Source organism: Diplotaxodon limnothrissa, linkage group LG12 (genome assembly GCF_057381915.1).
Source record: "Diplotaxodon limnothrissa isolate DT_005_m linkage group LG12, D_limnothrissa_male_GT1.1, whole genome shotgun sequence".
Classification (NCBI taxonomy): domain Eukaryota; kingdom Metazoa; phylum Chordata; class Actinopteri; order Cichliformes; family Cichlidae; genus Diplotaxodon; species Diplotaxodon limnothrissa.
The window spans coordinates 23,800,823-23,827,878 of record NC_140607.1 but is presented as its reverse complement, the minus strand read 5'-3'; the positions used below and the strand labels follow the sequence as shown (position 1 = coordinate 23,827,878).

The 27,056-nt window shown below is 41.9% G+C and overlaps 2 protein-coding genes across 6 annotated transcripts; both read right to left on the bottom strand.

Annotated features, from left to right (window-relative positions):
- Nucleotides 1–252: 252 nt before the first annotated feature.
- gkap1 (G kinase anchoring protein 1) lies at nt 253–6,774 on the bottom strand. Of its 3 annotated transcripts, none has more exons than XM_085368369.1 (12): nt 6,707–6,774; nt 6,016–6,278; nt 4,756–4,914; nt 4,532–4,609; nt 4,094–4,229; nt 3,943–3,971; nt 3,627–3,788; nt 3,319–3,405; nt 2,143–2,206; nt 1,453–1,523; nt 1,246–1,323; nt 253–752 (listed from the first exon to the last, which is right to left on the bottom strand). In XM_085368369.1, exons 2-12 carry the CDS (start codon nt 6,262–6,264, stop codon nt 711–713), a joined length of 1,155 nt encoding a protein of 384 aa, XP_085224495.1. In that variant the 5' UTR covers nt 6,265–6,278; nt 6,707–6,774; the 3' UTR covers nt 253–710. The 3 variants fall into 3 exon arrangements, with proteins under 3 accessions (XP_085224495.1, XP_085224497.1, XP_085224496.1); XM_085368371.1 differs by having other exon boundaries at nt 6,734–6,769; XM_085368370.1 differs by having other exon boundaries at nt 6,016–6,774.
- Nucleotides 6,775–8,181: 1,407 nt separating this feature from the next.
- Nucleotides 8,182–23,392, bottom strand: LOC146621366 (kinesin-like protein KIF27). 3 transcript variants are annotated; one of them, XM_085368366.1, is made up of 15 exons: nt 23,095–23,392; nt 22,619–22,819; nt 21,189–22,189; nt 20,429–20,572; nt 20,106–20,276; nt 19,765–19,967; nt 15,556–15,677; nt 15,306–15,443; nt 14,696–14,907; nt 14,148–14,210; nt 13,765–13,935; nt 13,461–13,637; nt 13,134–13,361; nt 8,883–9,081; nt 8,182–8,798 (listed from the first exon to the last, which is right to left on the bottom strand). In XM_085368366.1, exons 1-15 carry the CDS (start codon nt 23,390–23,392, stop codon nt 8,182–8,184), a joined length of 3,945 nt encoding a protein of 1,314 aa, XP_085224492.1. The 3 variants fall into 3 exon arrangements, with proteins under 3 accessions (XP_085224492.1, XP_085224493.1, XP_085224494.1); XM_085368367.1 differs by having other exon boundaries at nt 14,148–14,207; XM_085368368.1 differs by having other exon boundaries at nt 14,717–14,907.
- Between the last annotated feature and the right edge of the window lie 3,664 nt (nt 23,393–27,056).

Below are 27,056 nucleotides of genomic sequence, written 5' to 3'. Positions count from 1 at the left end.
TGATGACAATAGTCTAAAAAATTTTTAAATCCTTCTTCCTTTTGAGATTTGACCCAAGCAGATTTAAAGTATCTTATTTTCATCTGGCTCATGTTAACATCTAATGACTCAAATACATTTTTTTTTTGGCTTGTTTGAGGCACTTTTACACTTTTTTTTAAAATTCCTCTTAGGCTCTTCGATGCTTTCACACACAAAAAGTAAAACCACATTTTCACTGAAAAAGTAATTTATTTACTTAACAGTGGGAAAATAAAGAAACAAAACAACTTTGCATTACACACCTGTCATTTTGGCAACAAAACCTTTAAAGATCAGGCACAGAGCCTTCAACAGTACAGGAGATCCAGAGGCACTCTGAGGCCTGAAGAGGGCAGCACGATGTGCCAAGCAGCTACTTTAACACAAGCTTAGAACGTTTGTCGCTATTTCAGAAAGCCTCTTGTAAATCTTATTTAATTGTGTAACATATCGTGCCAAATCTAGCTTTTTCTGTTAGTGTGTGTGTGTGTGTGTGTGTGTGTGTGTGTGTGTGTGTGTGTGTGTTTAGGGAGGGCATGCAAAACAGACTGACCAGGAGTCTAAGATTTAACAACAACAACAACAACAAAAAAAAAAACCCTGATTTTGATCAATAGTGGGAATATTCTTCAGGGGTTTCTTCATTTGTTTATTTCATTTTGTTTTCAGGCATTTTCCTTCTGAAACCTTCATAGATCTGCCTCTGAGCCCTTCTTCCCTTTCTTGTTTCCCTGTGAAACAGAAAATTGCAGAAAGGACACAATTATTTATGGATATCAGATCTGTTTGTGTGCTTTTATTAATTCAAGTCAAAAGATGGATGTAGAAACAGAACATAAATGAGGCGCAAACAGTCTTTATCAACTGGGGAAAAAAGAAAAAAAAAGAAACCATATTGACTTAAAAATAAAGAAAAAGTGTTCAAATGCTCTGACCTGAATCTAAGCTCACTGCTCCCCTGACTGGGCCGAGTAAACTCTTTATGTTTCTGTCCTTTGGCTTACTTACGCTGACACTTTCTGACTTTACCTGCCTTACAGGCTGAAGTTTTTCTGTTAGGTTTCCACAGTTTCTACAGAAATCCACGAAAGCAATGAGGTGCATGCATGATCATAAACTAGTATGCAGTCAGTTCAGCGTAAATGAAGATGGAGACAACACTTTAACACCAGTTCTTCTCTCCTACAATGAAGATACCACACAGAAGAGTATTTGTACTCTCACCTGGTGCTTTGGTTGTTCTGACTGCAGTCCTTTTACTTTAGATCTCTCTTGTTCGAGGGCAGCGTGCAATAATGTTACCTAATTAAAATGAAAAACACAGATTTACAAATTTAGAATCCCCCCCAACACTCTCACACTCTCTCACACACACACACACACACACACACACACACACACACACACACACACGGTTACACAGTTACAGACCTGTGAAGACAGCTCTTCTTTAATATGCAGTAGCTCCTCTACCTGTAGAAGAATTTCTGCTTTGTCTTTCACTGAAAAAGAGAGAGAACAGAAACATCACACACGATATCTTCATCAGGAAAGGAAAGGATAGTCAAAACAACCACTTTTTGGACAATGATTCTCCCCCACAGTGGGTTTTAAATCAAGACAATTGAGATGTGACTCAATCGCAGGCAAACACATTACATTCGTTGTTTAGCAATTGCAGACAACAACATACATATTCCTCTATATTCAGTCAATCCTACCTTTGTTTGCAGGTCACTCTTACTTACAATGACTTCTCTTTGGATCTCTTATTAGGAGTTGGAGGGAAAAGTTAAGAAATGCAAGTTCACTTAGAACAGCAGCTTTCATCTACTTCATTTGTCATGAAATAAGACGGCCTTAGCCGTCTATGAAAATGCTAGTCAGTCAATTCTGCCATTACTTTTGAACCACTGAAAATGGAGGACTGTGCATAAATATATCGATAATTCAGAATCATTTAATGCAGAAGTCTGCACCTCACCCACATCTCGATTGTTTGATTTAAAATCCAGAAGTGTTGTCTTGTTGTACAGAAGAAAAAATTACAACAACAACAAAAAAGTGTCATTGTTCAAATACTTTTGGACCAAACTGTATCTACTGTGTTATCAAACTCACTCTCTCCCTGCTGCAGCATCTTCAGCAGCTGAGCATTTCTTGCTTTCACCTCTTTGTATTTTACCTGCAGAGACAAAAAGAAAGATTCTTTTTGTAGCACTGGACACAACAGTGACGCAATAAGTGTTGGCTGCAGGTGTGGTCACCTTTCCTTTTTTCTGTCACAGTGTTACAGTGGGGAACGCTCATATTAATCATGCATATAGTTTCAACGACGAGTGAAATAAGCCAAAAGCTTCAGACTGATCAACATGCTCACGTTCTGACATTTTCAACTCTTGTCTCTGTATGGTGTTACTGAGAGTGGATGCACTAACGTGGTTATCTCAGACTCACAGCTTTGATTTGATTTGATTTGCTTTTCGGTAATCTCAGTTCAGTGAGAGACTGAGATTACCGAAAAGCACCACTGAACGACACAGGAAATCATTCCTGCCTGTGGCCATCTCCCTGTACAACGCATCCACTTAACACACTGTTTGCTGCTACAGCTACACATGTTTCTTTTCCAACTATTTATTTATAAGTGACTTATGTATGTATGTATGTATATATATGTATATATTGTACTATTCTTAGTTAGCGTATTGTCTGTCTTGTCTTAATGTTGGTTTAAAATGGAGCACTGTAACAAAAAATAATTTCCCCCAGGGATCAATAAAGTATTCTGATTCTGATTCTGATTTGGCTCTGTGCTGTTTAAAGGGCAGCAAATCAGCGGAAAGTGGCTCGCAGGGAGAGGAACTAAAACTGCTTGTTTCACACAGTCAAAGAGGGCTGAACAAAGGCAAGAATGAGAAAAATTGTATTTTTGAATTATGAATCATCCAAAGCTACTCTAGTAGAGTCCAGTGATAAAAATATGCAGTTGAAAATTAAATATGTAGACTTTTTTTTTTTTACAGAAGAAGTCCACACTAACTAACAGTGCCATAGCAGCCCACAGCCTACGTGAGTTGAGTAAGAACATCTTAATGATGATGACAAACCAACACTAAACCCAACCTGTTTGGCTTTAAACATGGCAGAGATTTTTCTGATTAACTTCACCGTTTCTACAGCTGTGAAAATCAAATTTCCTTTTTGTGACTCATCATACAGGAAGAGACAAAGAAAATCACTGTCCTTCTGAAACTGAAAGATGATTAGATCAGATAACTGTTTATGGGTGCTGACCTCCCACTGTGAAATGTTTTTTTTCAGCTTATCAATTTCCTGATCTTTCTTCTCCAGCTCATACTTCAGCTGCTCCGCTCTGGGGTCCTAACAGGAAGAAAAACATGAAATAAAATCAGCAAGTAAAGAAAAAGAAACTTCACTTTGGTAATGGTGCATGTATGCAGTTTCACAAACAGCTTTTCAGATGTACCTTGAGGCAGTTAATCACTAACCAAAACTCAAAGGAAAAGCTAACTTTGTTCACTTTCATACCCGAGTTAATGAGAGAGCTACGCGAGTATTTTGTGGTACTTGTGTCCACTCACTGGTTCGTGTTCTGTTGACGTGCTGACTTCTTGTCCCTGGCTGTTCGTATACTGCTCGCGTCTTTTCTCCCGTTGGATTATCCGACTGACATCATCTTCCAACTTATTAAAAAAACGTTCGTCCTGCCCGACTCCCAGTGCTAAATTAGCCGTTCTGGAGTCCTGGAAGGTAATTTGGTTGATGTTTTACACATTTTTTTAAGTTACAAACAAAATATTAAAAAATTAATTTTATCTTTAATTCGTCCCTCACTTGTTCATTCACATTTCTGTGCAATCTATAAAATATAAAGTAAACAGAGTGGAACCGGCTCACCTCTTTCTCTTGTTTTCTACTTAAATTTTCTGCAAAGAGAAAACACAATGCAATAACTAGTTACAAGAAAATAACAATATATGCAATGTAGTAAATCATATATATGAGGTCCATATATAAGACTTTAAAGTAATCTGTAAGCTGGTCTCACCTGCACTGCTTTCAGCCTGGAAGTCTTGCAGAGAAACTGTCTTTTTGTCTTTTGCCTGCTGATTCTTCTTTTTGTCCTTCTTGCCTCCACCTTCTTTTCCTGACCGTGACTTTGGCGAGGACGTGTTTGTGTTGCTCTGATGAATGAAAGCAGATGCTTTGACTTCAGTTAGCTCAAGTTCTTGCTTTGCATACCAGAAATAAATTCTGTTTTGTTTTTAACCCACAGAAACTCAGGCAGAGTCATTTAAAACAAGATCCTTTAATCACCAACATGAAGAAGGAATAAGGTAATACGCTGACTTATAATTTAAGTGAACATGTCACAGGTGTGTCAGAGCGATGTGCGACTTACGTAAAAGTGAACATACAGCTCTGACATCTGTGCCCCCAAATGTGGCTTTCAAAATGAGAATATTAGTGTTTTTCTGCAGCGTACCTGCTTCTGTTGTTCATACTCCAGTTTACTTAAAATCAAGGCTTTTTCCAAGTCTGCCTCATATAGTTCTGTGGTTATCTAAAAGAAAAGGAAGAACATTGAATTTTAGGGACTTTTCGTGCTGTGTGTAAGGTCAGGTGTGGCCTGTGCTGCTCTATGAGGGACAGTCATACAAGTTTTACTATCTCACTCATCTGTAATGTGAGTAGCTGTCATTTCTAAACCTGCTCGTCTCTCTGCTTCCACTGCTGCCAACCCTCCGACGGTGTATCCTGGTCCACCGACGTAGGATTGAGAAGTTCACCGGCTATTCCTGACAGCGTCATACAGGGAGAAGGGGCAGAAGATTTCTGAGGAATCTTTTTGAAGGCCAGATTACGCAACTAATAGAGAGAAAGATAAAACAACCTGATGTCATCATTATTGACATAAACACAAATTCTATTGTTAGCTGTAGAAACCATCAACTTGTCTATGTGCGCGCAGCAACAACAAAAAACGGTCTGTTTTCTCAGGATGTATGCTGCCTGTGGTTTGTGTCTGTGGAGTGGAGGAGGATTTGTTAATGTGTTTAAGTGGGTGTTGGGCCTGAACACATTCCTTTTAATTGTGCTGCAACATTGTTATTCTCAGAGCTGAACATTTTCATTTTCCCCATTTTGTTTTTTAACGAACCGGTCAATAAAATATATATATATTTTTTAATATTTACAGAGTCCAAGGAGACAGTCTTCAAATCTTCACATTACAGATTCTGAGGCAAGATCATGTTTTAACTCCCTGCTTATGTAAGTCTAATTTCTGTCTAACTACAGTCAGATGCAAGAACAAAAAACCAGAAAACTTGCACTTTGAACTGATTAACTGTGCTGAAACCAATTTTTTATTATTTAGTATTTTTTCCTGGGATTGGACCAATTCCATATAAGAATTTAGCCTGCAAAATCCACTGGATGCTGTCTACTCCTATGTTATTTGATTTATTAAAGATGAAAGCTATCACACTGGCAGCTTTGAATAAAAATCTGGCCAGATATCAGTATCACCAAGAAGGCAGAAAGCATACCTGCATGCTCATTTATGAGGACTTGGTATGTAGGCTTCTGCAATGTAATAGCTTTAGATAAGTTCAGCGCTGATAACCAGAGACTAGTTTCACAACCATCACCAAATGATGTTAAAAATCATAGGGGTTTGTCTGAATCTTGAGGTTTTCTCTGTAATATTGCACTTTACAATATAAAATTTTAATGACCTCAACGAAATACAACTTACACACTTATCATCTGAACAGCATTTGTTTCACTTCATTAGTAGCAAGCACACCAAAAGCAAACCACAACCTGTTTACCTCTCCCTGCCCTCTGCAGTTTCGCTTCAGGAGAAGTGAAACGACTGAAGAGCCTGATCTTTCTTCATGTCACTGCAAAATAACACATATGTAAGAGGCAGAGAGCTGCAGGCTGTTCATCTCACTCATTCACCTCATTTGCCTCACTCTGCTGCTGCTCTTTCTTCTTCTTCTTCTTGTCTTTCTTCTTGTCATTGCCCTGAGCAGCTTTCCCTCCGGCTGCACCTGCTTTTCCTTGTCGGGGCTTCCCAGAGGAGTCCCGTCCAGTTTTGGTGGTAGCCTTCCCCGACTCGGAGGTGTCCGAATCCGAATCTGAATCTATCTGTAGCAGGGCAAAGCGGGATGCTGTGGTGGGGACTGTGATCATTGCAGACGATGCCATCGTGAGAAGGCAAACTGAACGATGAAAGCAGATAAATGTACAACAGTTTATTCAGAATAACTTAGAGCAGATCATAAAATGACGAGTTAGCGCATATTCACAACCTGTTTGTTTGTTGTTGGGTTTTTTTTAGTACCACAGTATTTCAGCCAACACCTCCATACAAAGCTACACACGGAGTCAGCACTGTGATCTTATGACAACAGACAGTATTACAGATAAATGTAAACCATTTAAAGAGCTCCGTTACAAACAGTTAGTGGACACAGCTAGATTAGCATCGCATAGCAGCAGCGTAACAGCTAAGGCTTAGCCAGTGTTGTTAGCTCCTAAACAAGTGCAAAAGTGCCGCTCCATGTCAGTTAAAAGCACACGCGTGGACTCACGTTGATCTCCTTTTTTCAATGCGCTCACTGACTTGTGTTAAAGAAGGATTACTCACATGAAAACTGTCTGAGGATACTTTCACCTGTTCGCAAAGGGGCTGAGGGTTATCGTTGGTTTGCTACCAGCGATTGTCTCAAAAGAGTACAGAAGCCCGGCGGTGTCAAAAAGGGAAAAGGCTGGGATTCCCTTATCCTCTGCGATGCGGATGCAGAAAAAGAAGTGTTTACGATATGTGCAGATATATCGGTTATTGTGTGCAGCATGTGCGCAGTTTGTTGACCGAATCGCTTTTTAAGGCCAACTGCACAATACTAAGCGATTATCGCACAATAACTAGCTAGTTTAGCCTGTTGTCATGGTTACACCTTAGTTGTCGGATGTCCAATCACGACCTACCGTGTTCGTCATATTACAACAACTATCATATCACCATGACAACCGAACGGAAATACGCATTGGCGTAAAACAAATTGAAATATAAGACAAAGATAACCCAAGTAAATATAAAATGTAAATTTAAAGGTTGATTTCATTTATTAAGAAAAGAACTATCCAAACCTACCTGCAAAAGTAATTGCCCCTTAATTCTAATGCTTTTAATTTATAAATTTCATTGTCAAGTATGTTGGTTTTATTGCATGTTAAAAAATAGTGACCGCATTTGCAAGTTTTTTTTAATTACTAGTGTATAAAATGTACAAGAAGAGAAAGATCACAGCACCCTCACACCAAAATTAGGTTTGAATAAGCCCAGATAATCAAGACAATACAGTGAGGTGAGCATTTTAGTGTGTTTAATAAATTAGATTGTGAAAAGAGTAAACCAATATAAAAATAATAATAATTTACACAGCAATCAACATAAAACTACATACATAAAGTCCACACAAAGTTGTCATCAAAAAGCTTTATAATCCTGCAACAGTGCAGCATATTAAACCTTAAGCATTCACAATGAAGGATTAAAGATAGTGCTCCATAAACAAAATTGCTTTAACTAATTAATGAAAACTGTCTACGTTTTATGAGAATGTTCCAGCTTGCTGACTGACTTTCCATCAATGTAGTGGATATGGATAATGATAAGTATAAGATGATATATAGAAATACAAGAAAAGAGCCAACATATTTATGGCACATTTATGATTTAAGACATTTGAAAACTTGAAAGGTTTAGAACCGCCCCAAAAAATATGTGGGAAGAACAAAAACGTGTAGGATAAAAATTTCTAACCATACTGGAAGACAAAAATAAAAGGACTGAGCAAAGAGTAATGAGATTTTACTGCATCATCTCTCCAGGTCAACAGTTTGCAGTTCTTATTTTTTATGATGGTGCTGTTGTAGAAAGGTGAAATAAAACAGGGAAAAAAAAGCAAAACAAAAATAATTATTGTTACAAGAAATTTAAGTTCTTCTGGCCTGAACTCTAAAACCCCATTAAGTCATTGCATTGAGTGCCTTACAACATCAAACAGCTTTGTTTACTTCCTGGTATCTACTACTGTTCCTGACATCTACATAAATACATCACCTGTCAGTGTTTCTGAGGACTTCTATAGAGTCCTCCAGGATTGACTCAGTGCTCATACCCACAGCAGACGGTCGCCTCCCAGTGGTAGAACCAGAGAGCTGCAGGTCAGCTGGAGTGATTTGCTTCAGATCCCTGCGACACAAACGGACTGGTGTCATCTCCAAACCTTCCCTAGACTCATCTCCTACTCTCCTCCCCAGGGACGGTGTGAGCATTTGGGTGTATTCTGGCATTTTTGTCTTTTTGAGGGTTTGGCGGTTAGAAGAAGAAGAAGGGCACTTGGTTTGGTTTTCATTTCTGTTCATACAGAAATCATTGTATATCTTTTTGTCCATTTTCTCTGCATTTATTTTTTGGTATGTTGTTACAATATGCGTCCGTGTTTGAACCTCCTCAGGATGAGTTTGGGCTTCATTTGAAGAAATCTGCATCTTTTGCATAGGTTTGTGCTCCTGTGGGCAAGAAGGCTGATCATTAGGCTGCAATGAATCGCTGAAGATCACTCTGAGTTTCTTTTTGAGCTGCCGGCTGGTGCTTTTGTAGAAGTAAAGCTCTTTCTCCAGATGCTGCAGTCTGTCTTGTGTTGCCTGTTCTGCCTCTCCTGGAGCACCCTCTGAACACATATGCAGACATACTGTGAAACCAAGTGTCATAAAACAAATTCAAGTTCAAATCCAGGCTCCACAAATTTCCTCACCTTTAAGTTTCTGCAGCAGCAGCTGGATGTTGTACTGGTGATCTCTGTGTTGCTGGGTGAGCCTGCGATCTGTATCCAAGGCCAGACGCTGCATAGCAGCCTCCATCTCTCTCAACAACATCTTTTGCTCTTCTGCCTGAAGTTCCAGCTCTTCACAGTGCAAATGTAGATGGCGCTCTGTCTCTCGAAGACAAACAACCTAAAAGGATAATAAACTTTCTGATAAAGTGCAGGGGCAGCAAGCTTCCAAACTTCTCTCTCCAGTGCATTCCCAAGCAAGGTGAGAGATGTAATTTCTCCAGCATGTCCTGGATCTGCCCTCCTCCCAGTAGGACATGCCCAAAAACACCTTACCTTAGAGGCACGCAGGAGGCATCCTAGTCAGACACTTGAACCACCCTAATTGCCTCCTTTTGATCTCTTTATATTTTAGGGACACTACGCTACAATACACAACAATGTCAGAGGGAAAACGGCAACAATCACACAACCTACTATGAGAAAGCACTTGGCAGAAGTGGGCAGTAGTGGTGCAATAGTGGTACACCACTGAACCACATGTGAAGAGAAAAAGAGGTGAGTAAACTTATTAGAAAAAAGGAAATCCTGCAGCTGTATTTCTCAGCAGATATGGTCCAACTGCAGGGGGAGGTGGAGAAAGATGGATTGAAGATGGGTTGAAGATAGAGAAGGAGATAATGTGAAACATAAAAATGATGGACTGAAACAAAAAGACTGAGACAGAGTCCAGCCCCTCTCCAGGAGACTGGTTCCAGAGCCCAAGCAATGCGTAGAGGTGAGCCTGACTATATCTAGCCGGTACCTCTCAACCTCACGCACTAACTCAGGCTCCTTCCCCACCAGAGAGGTGACATTCCATGTCCCTATTGCCAGTCTTGGCAGCCGGGGATCAGTCCGCCAGGGCCTCTGCTCCTGGCCGCCACCCGGCACACAATGCACCCGACCCCTATGGTGCCTCCTGCGGGTGGTGGGCCTGTGGGAGGATGGGCCCATGTCTCCTCTTCGGGCTGTGCCCGGCCGGGCCCCATGGACTAAGGCCCGGCCACCAGACGCTCGCCCTCGGGCACCCTCCCCGGGCTAGCTCCAGGGCGGGGCCCCGGTAACCCTATCTCGGGCAGGGTAAACTGTTCCCTCGATGTTCTCTTCATAAGGGTCTTCTGAATCGCTCTTTGTCTGGTCCCTCACCCAGGACCAATTTGCCATGGGAGACCCTACCAGGGGGCAAAAGCCCCCAGACAACATAGCCTCTGGGATCCCTGGGACACACAAACCCCTCCACCACGATAAGGTAGCGATTCACGTTGGGGTTTTTCCCAGTGGATGAGAGGGTTTGTTCCCTGCACCTTAGGGTCGGGGAACGGGTCCTGACTGTCATCTGCGCTTATGCGCCGAGTGGCAGTTCAGAGTGGGGGGGGGGGGGTGTGCTGGAAGGTGCTCCACCTGGAGACTCTGTTGTCCTCCTGGGAGACTTCAATGCTCACGTGGGTAACGACAACGAGACCTGGAGGGGCGTGATTGGGAGGAACGGCCTCCCTGAGCTGAACCCGAGCGGTGCTTTGTTATTGGACTTCTGTGCTAATCACAGTTTGGCCATAACGAACACCTTGTTCGAACATAAGAGTGTCCATAAGTGCACGTGGCACCAGGACGCTCTAGGCCGTAGGTCAATGATCGATTTTGTAATCGTATCAGCAGACCTGTGACCATATGTTCTGGACACTCGGGTAAAGAGAGGGGCTGAGCTGTCAACTGATCACCACCTGGTGGTGAGTTGGATCAGGTGGCGGGGGAGGATGCTGGACAGACCCGGTGCACCTAAACGCGTAGTGAGGGTGTGCTGGGAACGTCTAGCAGAGACCCCAGTCCGCGAGATCTTCAACGCACACCTCCGGCAGAGCTTCAACAGCATTCCGAGGGAGACTGGGAACACTGAGTCCGAATGGACCATGTTCAGCGTCTCCATTGCCGAAGCTGCTGCATTGAGCTGCGGCCGCAAGGTGGTTGGTGCCTGCCGTGGTGGTAATCCCCGAACCAAATGGTGGACACCAGAGGTGAAGGGAGCCACCAGGCTGAAGAAGGAGTCCTATCGGGCTTGGTTAGCCTGTGGGACTCTGGAGGCAGCCGACAGGTATCGACAGGCCAAGCGGAATGCGGCTCGGGCAGTGGCTGAAGCAAAAACTCGGGTGTGGGAGGAGTTCGGAGAGGCCATGGAAAAAGACTTTCGGACTGCCTCGAAGAGATTCTGGCAAACCGTCAGGCGTCTCAGGAGGGGAAAGCGGTGCTCTACCTGCACTGTGTATAGTGCTGGCGGAGCGCTGCTGACGTCGACTGAGAAAATTGTCAGGCGGTGGAAGGAATACTTCGAGGACCTCCTTAATCCCACTGACACGTCTTCCGAGGAGGAAGCAGAGTCTGGGGATGAGGGGAATGACCCACCAATTTCTGGGGACGAGGTCACTGAGGCAGTTAAACAACTCCTTGGTGGCAAAGCCCCTGGTGTTGATGAGGTCCGCCCCGAATTCCTGAAGGCTCTGGACGTTGTAGGGCTGTCCTGGTTGACACGCCTCTACAATGTTGCGTGGAGATCAGGGGCAGTACCCCTGGACTGGCAGACCGGGGTGGTGGTCCCCATCTTTAAGAAGGGAGACTGGAGAGTGTGTTCCAACTACAGGGGGGGTCACACTCCTCAGCCTCCCTGGGAAAGTCTATGCCAGGGTGCTGGAAAGGAGAGTTCGTCCGCTAGTCGAACCTCGGATACAGGAGGAACAATGCGGTTTTCGTCCTGGTCGCGGAACACTGGACCAGCTCTTTGTCCTCTCGAGGATACTTGAGGGTGCATGGGAGTTTGCCCAACCAGTCTACTGTTCATGTGTTTTGTGGACTTGGAGAAGGCATTCGACCGTGTCCCTCGGGGTGTCCTGTGGGAGGTGTTGCGGGAGTATGGGGTGTCTGGCCCATTGCTACGGGCCATTCGATCCCTATACAACCGTTGCAAGAGCTTGGTTCGCATTGCCGGCAATAAGTCGGGTGATGGGCTGGGTGGGTGATGGGCTCCGCCAGGGCTGCCCTTTGTCACCGGTTCTGTTCATAATTTTTATGGACAGGATTTCTAGGCACAGCCAAGTGGCGGAGGGCTTTCACTTTGGTGGCCTCAGAATTTCATCTCTGCTTTTTGCTGATGATGTGGTTCTGTTGGCTTCATCGGGTGGGGGCCTCCAGCTCGCACTGGAACGGTTCGCAGCCGAGTGTGAAGCAGCGGGAATGAGGATCAGCACCTCCAAATCTGAGGCCATGGTTCTCAGCCCGAAAAGGGTGGAGTGCCCACTCTGGGTCGGGGATGAGTTCCTGCCCCAAGTGGAGGAGTTCAAGTATCTCGGGGTCTTGTTCGCGAGTGATGGGAGAAGGGAGCCGGAGATCGACAGACAGATTGGGGCTGCAGCTGCAGTAATGCGGATGCTGCACCGGTCCGTCATGGTGAAGAGGGAGCTGAGTGTAAAAGCGAAGCTCTCAATTTACCGGTCGATCTACGTCCCTACCCTCACCTATGGCCACGAGCTGTGGGTAGTGACCGAAAGAACGAGATCTCGGATACAAGCGGCAGAAATGAGCTTCCTCCGAAGGGTGGCTGGCCTCTCCCTTAGAGATAGGGTGAGAAGTTCGGCCATCCGGGAGGGGCTCAGAGTAGAGCCGCTGCTGCTCCACATCGAAAGGAGCCAGCTGAGGTGGTTCGGGCATCTGACAAGGATGTCTCCTGGGCGCCTCCTGGGTGAGGTGTTCCGGGCATGTCCCACCGGGAGGAGGCCCCGGGGCAGACCCAGGACACGCTGGAGAGATTATATCTCTCGGCTGGCCTGGGAACGCCTTGGAGTTCCCCCGGATAAGCTGGAGGAGGTGGCTGGGGAGAGGGAGGTCTGGGCCTCTCTGCTTAGGCTGCTGACCCCGTGACCCGGCCTTGGATAAAGCGGATGAAGATGGATGGATGGATGGATGGATGAAACAGAAGGAGAAAAAGAGAGCTTTCAGATTCCGTATGAGCACCATAAAATCACTTTTTACAGGTAAATTAACAAGTTTTTATCAAACTCTGAGATGATGGGAAAGAAAAGGAAGAGAATTAATAGAGGATTTGAAGACGGAACAAGATATAGAACTAGAAAGGAGAATGTATATGGATTATATGTAAAGCAGAATATTCCGTATATACATATGTATGCAAGTATTTTACGTTACCTTGTTGAAATATTTCACAAGCAGCTCCAGTGCCTCAGGCAGCGACAGGCCCATAAGTTTTCTGGTGACATAACAGAGTTGGGCGGGTTCAGCGTTTTGTGACTGATGCAAAGAAAAGTTTGTGGCCGACAGCTTCTTCTGTTTGTCCTGGATCGAGCGGTTTTTAAACTCAAGTGCTGCATCCAGAGCTTCGATAGCTTCTTCCACCTGGAGAAGGGAATGCGTCTCCTACATGACGACACACACACATCACTTCACCTAAACATGTACCAGAAATACATCGTGGTCAAATTTACACCATACACACAACACTCCCTTTGTTCTGACCTCCACAGTGAGCACTTGGTTGTCATTCAGCTGGGCGTCCAGAGCGTCTCTTCTCTCTTTAAGCAAGTCTCTCTCTTTCTCCAGTTCCTTCATGGTAACTCCTGCCTTCCTCCTCTGTAGCTGCTTCTCCAGCGACTCCAACTGCATCGACACGTGCAGCAGGTCCTGACTCAGAGCCTGAAAAACAAATTGATAATAAACCTCCTAATTCTACCATTTATATGTGTCCACCTAATCTTTTACTGTAATTAATAAAGTGACTTGTGATAGTATTTAAATTAAACCATAGCAAACACAGTCTGACCTGACTGGAGCACAGCTTCTTGGTCTCTAATTTGCTTTTCTGTCGCACACACGCCTCCCTGTGAATAAGAACCTCCTTTCTCCTCTTCAGCTCCTCCTCCAGCTCATTCAGCTCTGCTCTCTTCTGAAGAACATGCTCCTCTTCCTCCTCCAGCCAACTACTGCAACACAGCTACAGTGAGAAGGTGAGGGAGGGAGAAGAAGGAAGGAAAAGAGGAAAGGAAGGGGCACAAGGGACAAAAAAGGAGATTGATGAAGACACGACAAAGGTAGACCCTAAAACACTGTAAGAAGTTTAATACCTGAAGTTTCCTAAACTAAACTAAACTAAACTAAACGCACTGTCCAAATGACTATTTCAGGGGAACAAGAACAATGTTTTACCTGTTCATTTGTGTCCTCTAACTTATACAGTTTATATACAGTTGAAACTCCAGCACTTTGCTCCTGTAAAAACAAACAAAAACAAACAAACAAACCCCCCCCCCCCTTATTTGTCATATATTGTTCAAATCTGATATTTCTCTTAATGATAAAACAGTTTTCAGGTGATCACATTATGATATTATTCCTCCATATTCTGATTAGTTTAAATACATTAAGGTTTTATAAGATAAAGGTCAAACTGCTTTTATGTGAAGATTATAAAGCTGACTCATATTTAAACTTTCGTTAAGCAAAGATAAATATGAAAGTGAGAAAAAGTTAGGCGTATGGATGTTTTTACCATTTTGTAAAACTGTGAAAAAACTCTATTGTTTCTTTTTAAAGTTGATTTTTTTTCTAATTATTAACTATTTTTCCTTGGTATTGCTCATTTTGCCCCATCATGTATTTGGACCAACAAGGCAAAATGCTCACACAAAAACAATTTTAATAAGTTCATCTCTTTTTTTTTTTTATTGTTGTTTAAAATAATCTGCACAGCTAACCTCATTTTCATTTTGTTGGACTTCTTTGTTATTCTCACTGGTCTCTCTCAGGCTGCTCTGAAGCTGTGCTCTCTGCGCTCTCATGTGCTGCAGGCTGTGATACATCTCCACTCGCAACTCCCGTCTCTGCAGGGAAAGTCTTGCAAAAACGCCGGCTTTTCTGCCGTCCTCAGTTTGCCTGTCACGTGTTTCCAAAGACTGAGTTTCCTTGTCTACCACACAAAAGCACACACTTAGAGATGCATGTACTGTTTAAAATAATAGATAACATGAATAAATTTGTCAGGTTTTCAGTTCAAAAGCCAAATTAATCTAGGGTAGACAAGAATCAGCCTGAGCATTAGAGAAATATACTATCATTACTTGAAAACATGACTCTGAGATGATCAGTGTAGGCAGGTCGTGGATAAGCTTGTGTATAGTAAGTTAATCATTACAATCTTCTTGTCATTGTCATCTTTGAATTTCTAATGATGCTTCTGGAAGCTGCAGGACATTCTGGTTATAAAGCTTTTCATACTTCCTTCGATACACCAATAAATCCAGAGGCTTCAATAGTTCCTCACTTAGCAGAGAGCAGAATACAAAGTATGACATTATCTAAACACACCAGTTTGCTCAAGCTCTTTGATGAGCTCCTCCTTCATGCGCATGTTGATTGACAGATCTCGGATCCTTCTCTCAGTAGCGCTTGCTCTTATTCTTGCTTTCCTCGTAGATCTTTGCTTGAGCTGGTTTTCCTTGATGGCTAGAAAAGAATAGCTGAGAATGTCATAGAAAGGTTCTAAGGCAGAAAGCCATCACTATAAAAAAGGATAAGCCTACAGACAAGTGCAAACCAGAGTGCATGTAAAGTGTACCTGTGGCTCTCTGAGGCTGCTGTAGTCCTGGTTTTCCACCACATGTGTGATTTTCTTCTGCGTTTTTCTCTTTCAGAGCTGATTTTTTCTGCTGATTGGTCCATGTTTGGTTTAAAAAACGCCTGCAGAAATGTCATTCTATTAGTCCACGGACATCGTTTGACATTAACTTTATACTGAGTTTTCTGAATCAAAGCTTGACTTAGTAAATCAAACACCTGAAACATTTCCAAAACACCAATCAGGCCTATATTACACACAGAGGGAAAATTATGAGTATTTACAATACATATGTTATAATACCATATATCAGAGGTGTCAAACATATGGTCTGGGGGCCAGACCATCAATCAGGACAGTCATCTATGAGGTGCTGTAAGGGACATTATTACTGAAATGCTCTCACACACACACACTAGTGAAACGCTCTCTCACACACACACTATTGAAATTTTATCTCTCACACACAGTAGTGAAACGCTCTCACACACACAGTAGTGAAACGCTCTCACACACACACTAGTGAAACGCTCTCACGCACACACTAGTGAAACGCTCTCACACACAAACACTATTGAAATTTTATCTCACACACACACTAGTGAAACACTCTCACACACTCCACTGAAACGCTCTCACACACACACTACTGAAACGCACTCACACACTCCACTGAAACGGTCTCACACACACACTCCACTGAAACGCACTCACACACTCCACTGAAACGGTCTCACACACACACTACTGAAACGGTCTCACACACACACACACTACTGAAACGGTCTCACACACACACTACTGAAACGCACTCACACACTCCACTAAAACGCTCTCACACACACACTACTGAAACGCACTCACACACTCCACTGAAACGGTCTCACACACACACTACTGAAACGGTCTCACACACACACTACTGAAACGCACTCACACACACTCCACTAAAACGTTCTCACACACACTACTGAAACGCACTCACACACTCCACTAAAACGCTCTCACACACACACTACTGAAACGCACTCACACACTCCACTGAAACGGTCTCACACACTCCACTGAAACTGTCTCACACACACACACACACACACACTACTGAAACGCTCTCACACACTCCACTGAAACGAGAGGCATTTCCGCTGAACAGGAAGTTGTTTCCTGACAAGGAAACTAATGGAAAAAGTGGTAAATTCCAAAACACTACAAGGATGTCTACTCAGCAACCTGCAAGTACAGCGGTCTCCAACCTTTTTTGCACCACGGACCATTTATGTTCGACAATATTTTCACGGACCGGCCTTTAAGGTGTCATGGATAAATACAATAAAATAAAATCAGTACCGGTACCAAAAAAAAAAAGAAAAAAAAGAAGATTTATTCATAACACATGGGAAACCGAGTTAACAATATAAATGATATAAAAAAAAAACAAACAATAAATACCCTGAAAACCATAAATTTCAAACTCGAGCCTCAACTCTTGCGACCCAGTACCAAACGACTCACAGACCGGTACTGGTCCAGGACCTGGGGATTGGGGACGGCTGTGCTAGTAGCCTAAGTGAAGCAGCCGCATTACTTAAGAATATATTAGCTTCTTTGAATCCAGGAATGGATTCAAGTTGCAACACAGAATTCGGCAAGTATGTCCTGTTTCCCCTAAGCTTTTTATATTGGCAACTCAACTGTTAACACTATTAACCACTATTAATCTAATGGTTGGCACCATTAGAATTAAATGGTTAAAATCTTGTCTGTCACAGCCAGACTCTATGTAGTTCCGATCCTTGTTTAATAAAATAGGAGGATTAGACTTCATTTTGAAATGTGATTTTGAGGTAAATAAAATCCCAAGCAAGATATCGAACTTTCCCAAACAGACTTTGCATTTTTGGAAAATGATATTTACCCACAACTTCTCCCCATAATTCAACCTTATGGAATAATAGGGTAATAACACTTAATCAAAAATAAATTTTCAAGAGCGTCTGGTTTAAACAAAAAGATTATATTCATAACAGATTTGTTGGATGATAACGGTGTCATTCTAAGTTACACAGACTGTTCAGAAAAATATTGTCTAAATTGTTCTCAAAGAGAATATAACAAATTTTGTGAACTGGCCCCACTGCCTCTGCTTCATTTGATTAAAAACTTTATGATATACAATAATTTCTCATCAGTGCTCCCAAATTTATTGCTAGGACAATGTCAGCTGTTTGATGAAAATGCAATAATAAATTTATTAGTAGTTTCTTTAAAGACAAAATATTTCATAGTTACGACAGAATGGTTACATGGCATGGTTCTAATATAGTTATTTCAGATACACTGGATAAAGCATACTCGAAATTTATGAAATGGCCTATTCTACCTAAAGTTAAAGAAACACGCTTTAAAGTAATGAACAAAATTAATCCTGTGGCAGAATTTCTAAAAAAGAGATTTGGCTTTGAGGTGGATCAGTGTTCTTTTTGTACTGATGAAAATGAAACCCTAGAACATCTTTTTTTTTTCTATGCCCTATCACACAATCTTTTGGTGTGACTTAAAAAATTGGATTTCCCTAAAAATTAACGATGTGCCACCATTTGAATTACATCATATCATTTTTTTTATATGGATCAGAATCAGAATCAGAATCAGAATACTTTATTGATCCCTGGGGGAAATTATTTATCATCGATAAATCGGATCATCGAGCATTGGGTGTCTCAGACATTATTGACATCATCATACTTTTGAGTAAATATATCCATTGTGCTAAATGGAGGAACGCTAAGCCTTCTCTCCCTGGTTTTATTAATGATTTTAAGATATTTTTTTCTTTGCTATAAAAGACAAAAAGCAAATATGCCAAAAAAAATTAACCAGGATAATGCCTGTCTCCTTCTATTCTAAATTTTGACTTATGCTGAGGCTAATATATTGTTAACTAATGCAGCTGCTACACTTAGGCTACTAGCAGGTTGCTGAGTAGACATCTGTGTAGCCACTTTTTCCTTCAGAGATAAAATTTCAGTAGTGTTTGTGAGAGCGTTTCAGTAATAATGTCCCATACGGCACCTCATAGTGATCTACCAGAACCTTTTCTCTATTTTACACATTTTTTCATGTAGAAAAACAGAGACATGCTATATAAGATATCTCAGGTATTAAATATGTCATTAAATAGCTTTACACAGAAAGCTTCACTCATCCAGACCCACTTAAGATGAAAGTGGGTCTGGATGTGGCCCTCGATGTAAAATGAGTTTGACATCCCAGCGTTATATAGAGATTTTCTTCAATTAAAATCCACTCACACTCTTCAAATAAACACTTTCCGTACAGTTTAATGTCCTTCACTGACAATTGATGAGGCAAATAGATTCATTCATCCAATTCAGGATCACATGGTGACTCCTTATTTCATTATATGTGACAAATGCAGAGGAAGATGATCAAACCAAGAGGGTTACTTTAAAAAGTGCAAAACTTGCTTTAGCTGCCGGTTCAAACCTGCAGAGAAATCGAAAAAAATCTAAAAGAATAAAAAGAGAAACTGAAAAACTTGACATTAGATGTTTTTGCCTTTGTGAGACGTTTGCTTGGCTGCACAAACCAAGTGAAGAGTGGTTTGTTGTCTGAACAGGTCGCTGCCTAGCAGCACAATATGCAGTCATCCTTGACAGCAAAATTGCAGCGTGTCGCTGGATTTTCAAGTACACACAACACACTATCCAGCCCTTTTCCCAAAATTGATATGCAAAGTGCAAAAGCGGCGTGGAATAAATGCAGCAGCATCTGAAGAAAACAACTTTTTACTTCTTCAAAGTCCATCCTCGCACTACACATTTAGTTTAAATTGCCTTAGACATGAATAAATGATTTAATGCCTCAGATTTTTGGGATTGCTTGTTTAGCAGAATACACTAAAAAAGATTCTTCAGCCTCAATAAACATAAAGCAATAGTTGTGAATAAAATGCAGCTTAAATATATCAAATCAAATGTTTATTTATTCAAATAATTAATCATTAGGGATTCTATACCAATCATGTAAATTTCATTTAACCAATAAATTTAGCATATTGCACTGTATTTATGTAACAGAATTACAGAGAAAATTGACATGTAGTTAAATTAGTTAAGTCAGCATTTGGAGTGTAAGTTACTTGAAACTTACTACTTATTTTTGCACAAGTAAGAATGCTGCTCTCACCTAAATCTCGGTCTGCGCATAGATGTGTCATTCTCATCCTCTTCCTCCATCTCTGGTCTGCTATCTTTGCTCTCTGCCTGCTGTTTTAAGAGCGGGCAGTACACGTCCTCTTTTTCCTTGATTTCAGCCAGCAAGAGTTGGCCATGCATCTTAAAAGCTGCCATTACCCTCTCCAGCGTATAGGCTGGTGGACTGGAGTGAATCTAGAAGGCACAGGCACAGATAATAAAAGTCACAAAAAAAACATTATAACAGACCAAACAAAAACAACAAAAACAAAAATAAAAAAACCCACACTTATGGACACCAACCTAACCCACACACTACCCACCGTTACCTACCTTCCTGGGAGGCCTCCACATGCAGCTGTGTGTGATCAGAGGGACACTGTGGGGTCTCTTGTACTCAGACCTCCCCACTTCCACTGTTGCCCCTGAGGCTGTCCCCCGAAAGGTCATGAGTTCGCCACGAAGGCGATCAATCATTATCTGCTGGTTCACCAGTTGTTCTGTCTAAACATTTGCACAGAGGCGCACATTTAAAGAACAAACGATAACACAGCAGACATGCCTTAAATTCATCTTTTAATTTTTTTTCCCGTAAATAAAATATACTGATTTCTGCATCACAGAGCAGCTCTTTATTGCAGTGTTCTCCTCCTCACCTGTATACGTAATCGCTGCTTTTCTTCCTCTAACGACATAAGGTGAGTTTTCCTCTCTTGAAGGAGTTTCTCGAGTTCCTCCTTTACCCGTCTCAGTTCTGCATCTTTCTGCTCCAACAGTTGCTCGTCTATGTGGAGAGCTTCCTAAGCATACAAAAGAGAAACTGGATAGGATAGCAAGCCTATAAAATTGTACAGCTTGGCTTTTGTTTATGTAAACAGTTCCATTTGAGCCATGCTGCATTTGTTCACATCACCTTATCAAAAGCTCTCAGAGGATAAGATATTCCAGACGAAATGTTGACAACTTGTAACGGAAACAAAGGAATAACCAATGATATACCAATGGCTTCACTTCTTTCTACAGCCTCAAATCTAAACGGGATGCAGTCATTCTTAGTTTACATTAGATATGTCAGTGGTTTAAAAAAAAAAATCCATATTAGACTTCAGTTCTTTAACGGCAATTCCATCAGCAGTTTGAATGCTTTCAGTCTGAATACGCTTCTCCTATTCTGAATAACAGGTATCTATGAGGGTACAGTAATATATATAAGACACCAAGCTCATTTACATGCCTTTGTTGTTGTTTAATGTGACAGGCATGTCCACATGTTGGAGACACTAGCCATCTTTTAGGCTTCAAGGTAAGCAAATAAAAATCTCTGAGGTTTTTTGCGTTACTTTTATCAATTGCTTGTAATCAAAGTTTTTGCGATCTCTTCATGGCAACATCCCTTTTAAAGTCTTTTATAGTTACCTGGCATTTTTTAAGCTCTTCTCTGAGGTTTAATGGAGCAAAATGGTCTCCCTCCTCCTTTGAACACTCCATACGAGTTGGAGGTGAGTAACTGACAGCTCTGAGTCTCTCTTGCCAATCCTCCAGCCGCTCCCTGAAAGAAGGACTTGGAGAGGGGCCAGAGATATTCTCAAGCAGAGCAGCAGCTTCCTCTGCCAACAGACGGTACTGTGACGTTTCCTCTCGGCTTGCTGTCCTATCTGGTTCAGATACTTCGGTCTGACAGTATGCATTGATGTCACTTCCCTCTTCATATCTCTGACCAGTCTTTGCTTTTTCTGTTTCCACCTCTCTCTCCTTCCCTTTCAACAGCTCTCTCAGTGTCTCTACTTCATACTCCAGCTCCCCTAGTCGAGCATCACTGGGGTGCCAGGTTGTAGTAGGGCATGATTTAACCTCTGTTTGATCCGGTGTTTCTCCTGGACGGTTCTGAACGGATCGGGCCGTGGATGCAAACTGCAGGACGCTCAGGGTGTCAGCTACAAAGTGGTCGGAGGGGCTTACACACGCCACCATTAGCGTGTGGACGCTGCCTCCTAATGAGTCACGAAGGAGTCGAGTTATCTTGGCATCACGATATGGTACGTGTGCACTGCAGGAGTTGTTAGTGTGCCGATTTCGACTTAGCTCTGAAAGTGCACGGATAACGTTGCCCAGCACAAACAAGTCTGTGTTGATATGAGCAGACTCTTTCAGTTGTGTCCCGGTGTTCCCAGTTTTTCCAGCACGTTCCAAGCCTGCCAGGTCAACCAGACAGAGCTTAGAGGAGCGGACAGACTTAAAGGAAGAGTTCTTGCTGTTGTGGCAGGATAACATGACCTGAAGGGTGAGGATGGTATGAGAGCGACTAGAGCGCTCGTTCATTCCAGTGGTGCCGGTGTGCCGGAAAATATTTCCCATCTCTACATTGTTGAGCAGCTCCTCTGCTGAGGTGATAACAACCTCATTGGCTCCCACCACCACTGGAATCACACAAAGAGACTTTTTAGTCAATGAAACAAGACTGTTGCTTCCCCTGTAGGCAGACATTCACACAAAATGCCTAATCTCACTGGATCATTTATCATTCACTCATTAAATGTGCTGAAAACTATATTACATATTATTACAAGTAGGTGCACCGCAGAGTCGCTGACTGTAAATGATTACACAGTATATAATATCTTTCGCAGTACTTGTGATTTCTCCAGTGCGCTCTCTCAAACTTTTTATCCTGAAATACATACATGTTAATAACATCACAATCGGTCTATCAGTCGGATGAAACTCAGATGGATGGTCAAAAATATAGGATACTGTTTGTCATCTCTGAAAGTGTATGGTTTCTACTTTTTTATTTCCACTCTGAATATTAAAATATATGTAAAGTAAAGGTAGAAAAAGTTGATTACCCGTGTTTCCCCTCTCATCTTCCCTGATACGAAGCTCTTTGTGGGTGGTCTGCAGCTGCAATAGGTCTCTTAGTTCCTCCCTGTAGACCTCAATGTAGGACACCTTCACTGTGACATCCACAACATCACTTTCCTTCCTCTTCTCCGCCAGGTATAGGAACAGATCCTGGGCTGCGTGGTCAATAATTCCCCCCTCTTCATCTATGGAAGGTTTTGGAAAAAGAGAATTACAGTTATGAAGTTAGAAAGTTCAGATGATTAATGGGCCTTGGAGAGCACAAACAAAACTCCTAAAACTGCTGTGTTTAAAGACTCAAGTCCACAGATGTTGGTTTTTCCACATTAAATAAACAACCCCCTGAACCCCTTAGTTCCCTTTTTCCTACAATCCATGAACTCATCAGTCACTTATCAGTCAGAGTGGTTAAGCTCTGTGTTGGAGCTTAACCAATTTTTTTGGTTAAACTTCACATTACCTCGGCTCCTTCTGCCCAGTGTGTACGTCTTGCCTGATCCGGTCTGTCCGTAACAAAAAACGGTTGCATTTTCACCGTCGACCAAACGCTCCACCAGGCTTTGGACGCAGGACTCGTACACCTCATCCTGGCTGACTGATGGTCCAAACGCGTTGTCAAAGGTGAAGAGTCGGTCCTCACCCACCATCACCTGTCCGGTCCCCGGCACTACACGCACACACACCCTGTGGTCGTGGAGGACTTCTTTGGGGAGCAGAGGCCGGATACGGACCGCCACCCGCACACACCCTTCGCTCATGACGTCCTGATGTCTTTAAAGGAGCTCTTTAACTTGTTTATCTCGATAGTAACAAGACTCAATAAACACAAATTCACCGTAACACCTGGTCACTTTTTTTCGGGCAATCGCTTGTCGCGCTCTTGTTAAACTTTGTGACATCTCGTTTGTTGTCGGTCCTCGGTTGCCCGGGAAACCGCTGCCGCCGCCGTTATGAAACCGGAAGTGGGATGTTCAAGAGTACTCGTGGAAGTCGGCGCCGTTAAGGCGACAGCGCCATCAGGAGTCTGAGATTTACTTGATTTATAGATTTGTTAGGTCTTTTTAAGATATGATGACTTTCATTTGCCATACAGCGAAACCGATCATATGAGACAACCAACCAATTGTTATTTAACTCTATTTTTAAGACGACCGGACTTCTTTAAGTTTGCGAAGAGGTTTGAGCTCTTACTCAAGTCTTCTCCAATTCGAAAGATTTCAGTTTCTACTTTACAAAGGTATAGAGCAGTTTTATTTACACAGGCATTTGCTTAGTGGTTAGTATGAGTGTATAGTTTAATTTTTTTGTCTGGTCATTCTGGATAAATACGTATTCTTTTAGATGTACAAGAATTCTGAAACAGAAATGTTTCCATGTTCAAAGGTATAGTGTGGTGAAACAGGCCATGTCTGTCCTGGGATAAAGTGGAGGAGTGCACAGAAGCTGTTTACAAGAGGGGAACGAGCACACTCGTTTCCTAAGGAAGCTGAGATCCTTCAATGTGTGCAGCAAAATGTTGGAGCTTTTCCTACAGTTTGTTGTGCTCAGCGCAGCTTACCTCACTGTGGTCTGCTGGAGGAGCAGCATCGGAGTTGGTGACACCAACAGACTGCATAAACTGATCAGGACGGCAGGCTCTGTGATTGGCTGCAAGTTGGACACTATTCTAGCTGTGGTGGAGAGGAGATCACTGCACAAACTGTGCGATGGGTCATGGGTAATCCTGACCACCTTCTGCATCACTTACTGGTAGAGATGGACCGATCCGATATTACGTATCGGTATCGGTCCGATACTGACCTAAATTACTGGATCGGATATCGGAGAAAAATAAAAAATGTAATCCGATCCATTAAATATCACGAAAGCACCTCACAAAACTTGCCACACGCCATAACTCACCTCAGAACGTTAGCACGTCGGAGCAGTATGCATCACGTGATAGAGCGGCTGTGGCATGCGGGACCTGTCGGTGGTCTGGATAGCATTTGGAGCTTCGCTAGCAACCCCGCATTTCATCTCTGACAAAGTTATCCCGAGAGAAGTAAAGCAAGTGTGTAAGTCCATCTCTGAATGTTTGTAAAGCATTCCTGCCTTAAGCTTAACAAGCGATATATGGAGCGACTGCCTCTTCTTGCTGCTACTTCAATCATGAAACTGCTTAATGATCAGCTGATCGGCTTTTCTGTCGGGAGTCCGTGTCTCTAGTTTGCTTTTGGCCCACTTCGCACCAGAAAGAGGAAACCAGTGGCTGAACAACAGCAGCACGTTTAAGCTTGATCAGCTGTTGTTAGAATGTATTTAATATTACTTTCTACTCCAGGATCTTTTTCTAGGTAGCTGACGCTGGTAACTGTGCAGGGGCGGATCTAGCAAAGTTTAGCCAGGGGGGCCGATAGGGCGTTAACAGGGAAAAGGGGAGCACAAAGACATACTTTTCTTTCTTATTCTCATTTAAAATGTCTAGCTTTTAATAAATAATTATCTGACACCCAAAGTTTTAATTTGATGCAAAATGAATAGAAGTCCATTACTGTATATAGTAACTATTAAGTATAATATATATACCCTAGTAAGCTATAGTACTTTTTCCTTTGGGAAGGTACCATCTGTGCAGTCTGCAATTTTGTTGAAGAAAGATGTTGAATCTATTTAATATTTCTTGAAAAATAATTGATTTCTGTGCATTTTTTTTCACACTGCATCAAATTAAGGTTGATTACGTCGATTAAGCATCATGAGGTGGAGTGTGAGGGGTGGTTCCCCATTTTTTATTTATTTATTTTTGTTGCTGGGAGTTGGAACCCTATTAGTTAGGTTGCTTAATATTTACGCTAAGTACTCTTTAAAATACCAGAATAGGGAGGATGGTGCAGGTTTACAGTTTTTTACAGACGCTAGGACACATTTCTCAATACTTAGGTCACGTTTGCAAAACTCCTCACACAGTGAGCACAACAGAAGTCTATGTGGGCTAAACTGAGGACCAGTTATCATTGTTTTGGCACAAAATGCATTCAATGACTACATCTCTCAAATTTCATGAATCATCTTCTCACTCAGACACAACAACTGCCAAAAATCTTTGTACGTACAGGACATTTTGCATGTGCTTACATACTGTTTTCAAAACTGTTAAACTTATGGCCAAAACAATAACACAATGCAAAACTTGAAAAGACAGCAAAATCCAACAGCAATATTTTATTGAAACATATTTTAAATCTAAAAATGCAGTTTAACCAGCCACAGCTTATTCTCATTGTAGATGAACATCTACACAGGTGTTACTCCTTCAATTTTTCAACTCCTTCAATTCTGGCATGCCAGAAGATTCTTTCCTAGGTGCATTGCCCTAGATGACATAAGATGTGATGTGGCCAAATGGAGAAGACCGAGTAGATTAGCATTACTATTGTATGTGTATCAGTGGATGGTGTGTATACAAATTCTTGTATTTTGGGATTACTTAGTGCAAAAAAATAAAAATACATAAACAAATATTAACAAATTCTGCATGATGTCTGATTCATTCCAGTAACATATATTGAAATTATAAACAGAGATGTGTCCTTGTTTTACACAAGAAAACACTGTGTAATGCTACATGTTGTTAGTGTTTTTTAGGTCATTGTTTTGTGGGTGACAAAGTGTGTTTGTCGGCTGTCAACCTTTGCTAGTGTTCTGGAAGAATGAGTTTATTTGAGACCTGAATGAAGTGTTTTGGTAGTTGTAGTGCATTTTGAATGTGAAATGAACTGCTTTGCCAAGCTGACGGTCAGTTAGGAGGATTGTGTGAAGAGTTTTGCAAAAGTGACCTAAGTATTGGGAAATGTGTCCTAGCGTCTGTAAAAAACTGTAAGTTTATTAGATTGATCAGTATTGCTGAACTATGAAATATTTTTTTTTGCATACAGGTATAACAGAATAGCTTTAGTGTAGTTGTTGTTTTAAACTTGAGTATGAACTTATACAAAATGCAGCAAGATATTTAAAAAACAGTTTTGTTGATTAAAAAACACTATATCGGATTCATATCGGTATCGGCAGATATCCAAATTTATGATATCGGTATCGGTATCGGACATAAAAAAGTGGTATCGTGCCATCTCTACTTACTGGACAACAGCAGAGCACCCCATCTAACAAACTCAGCTGGCACGAAGAAAATACATGAAATCTATTATACCACACGCTGTCATCCTAATAATACAGTATACCTTTCAGGCAGACTGCATCTGCTAGATAATTTATTATTATTTCAAATTTTAGCTTAAGCCTCTCAATATTCAGCTTAACACAATATCTGTACTCCTTCATTATGCAGACTGCAGAAATCTCTCATCTGAGGAAGGTTTCCATCTTTCATCACATTTTTGCTATATTCAGTGCAGGCTGTCACTTTTTTCTGTTCCCTTTTCA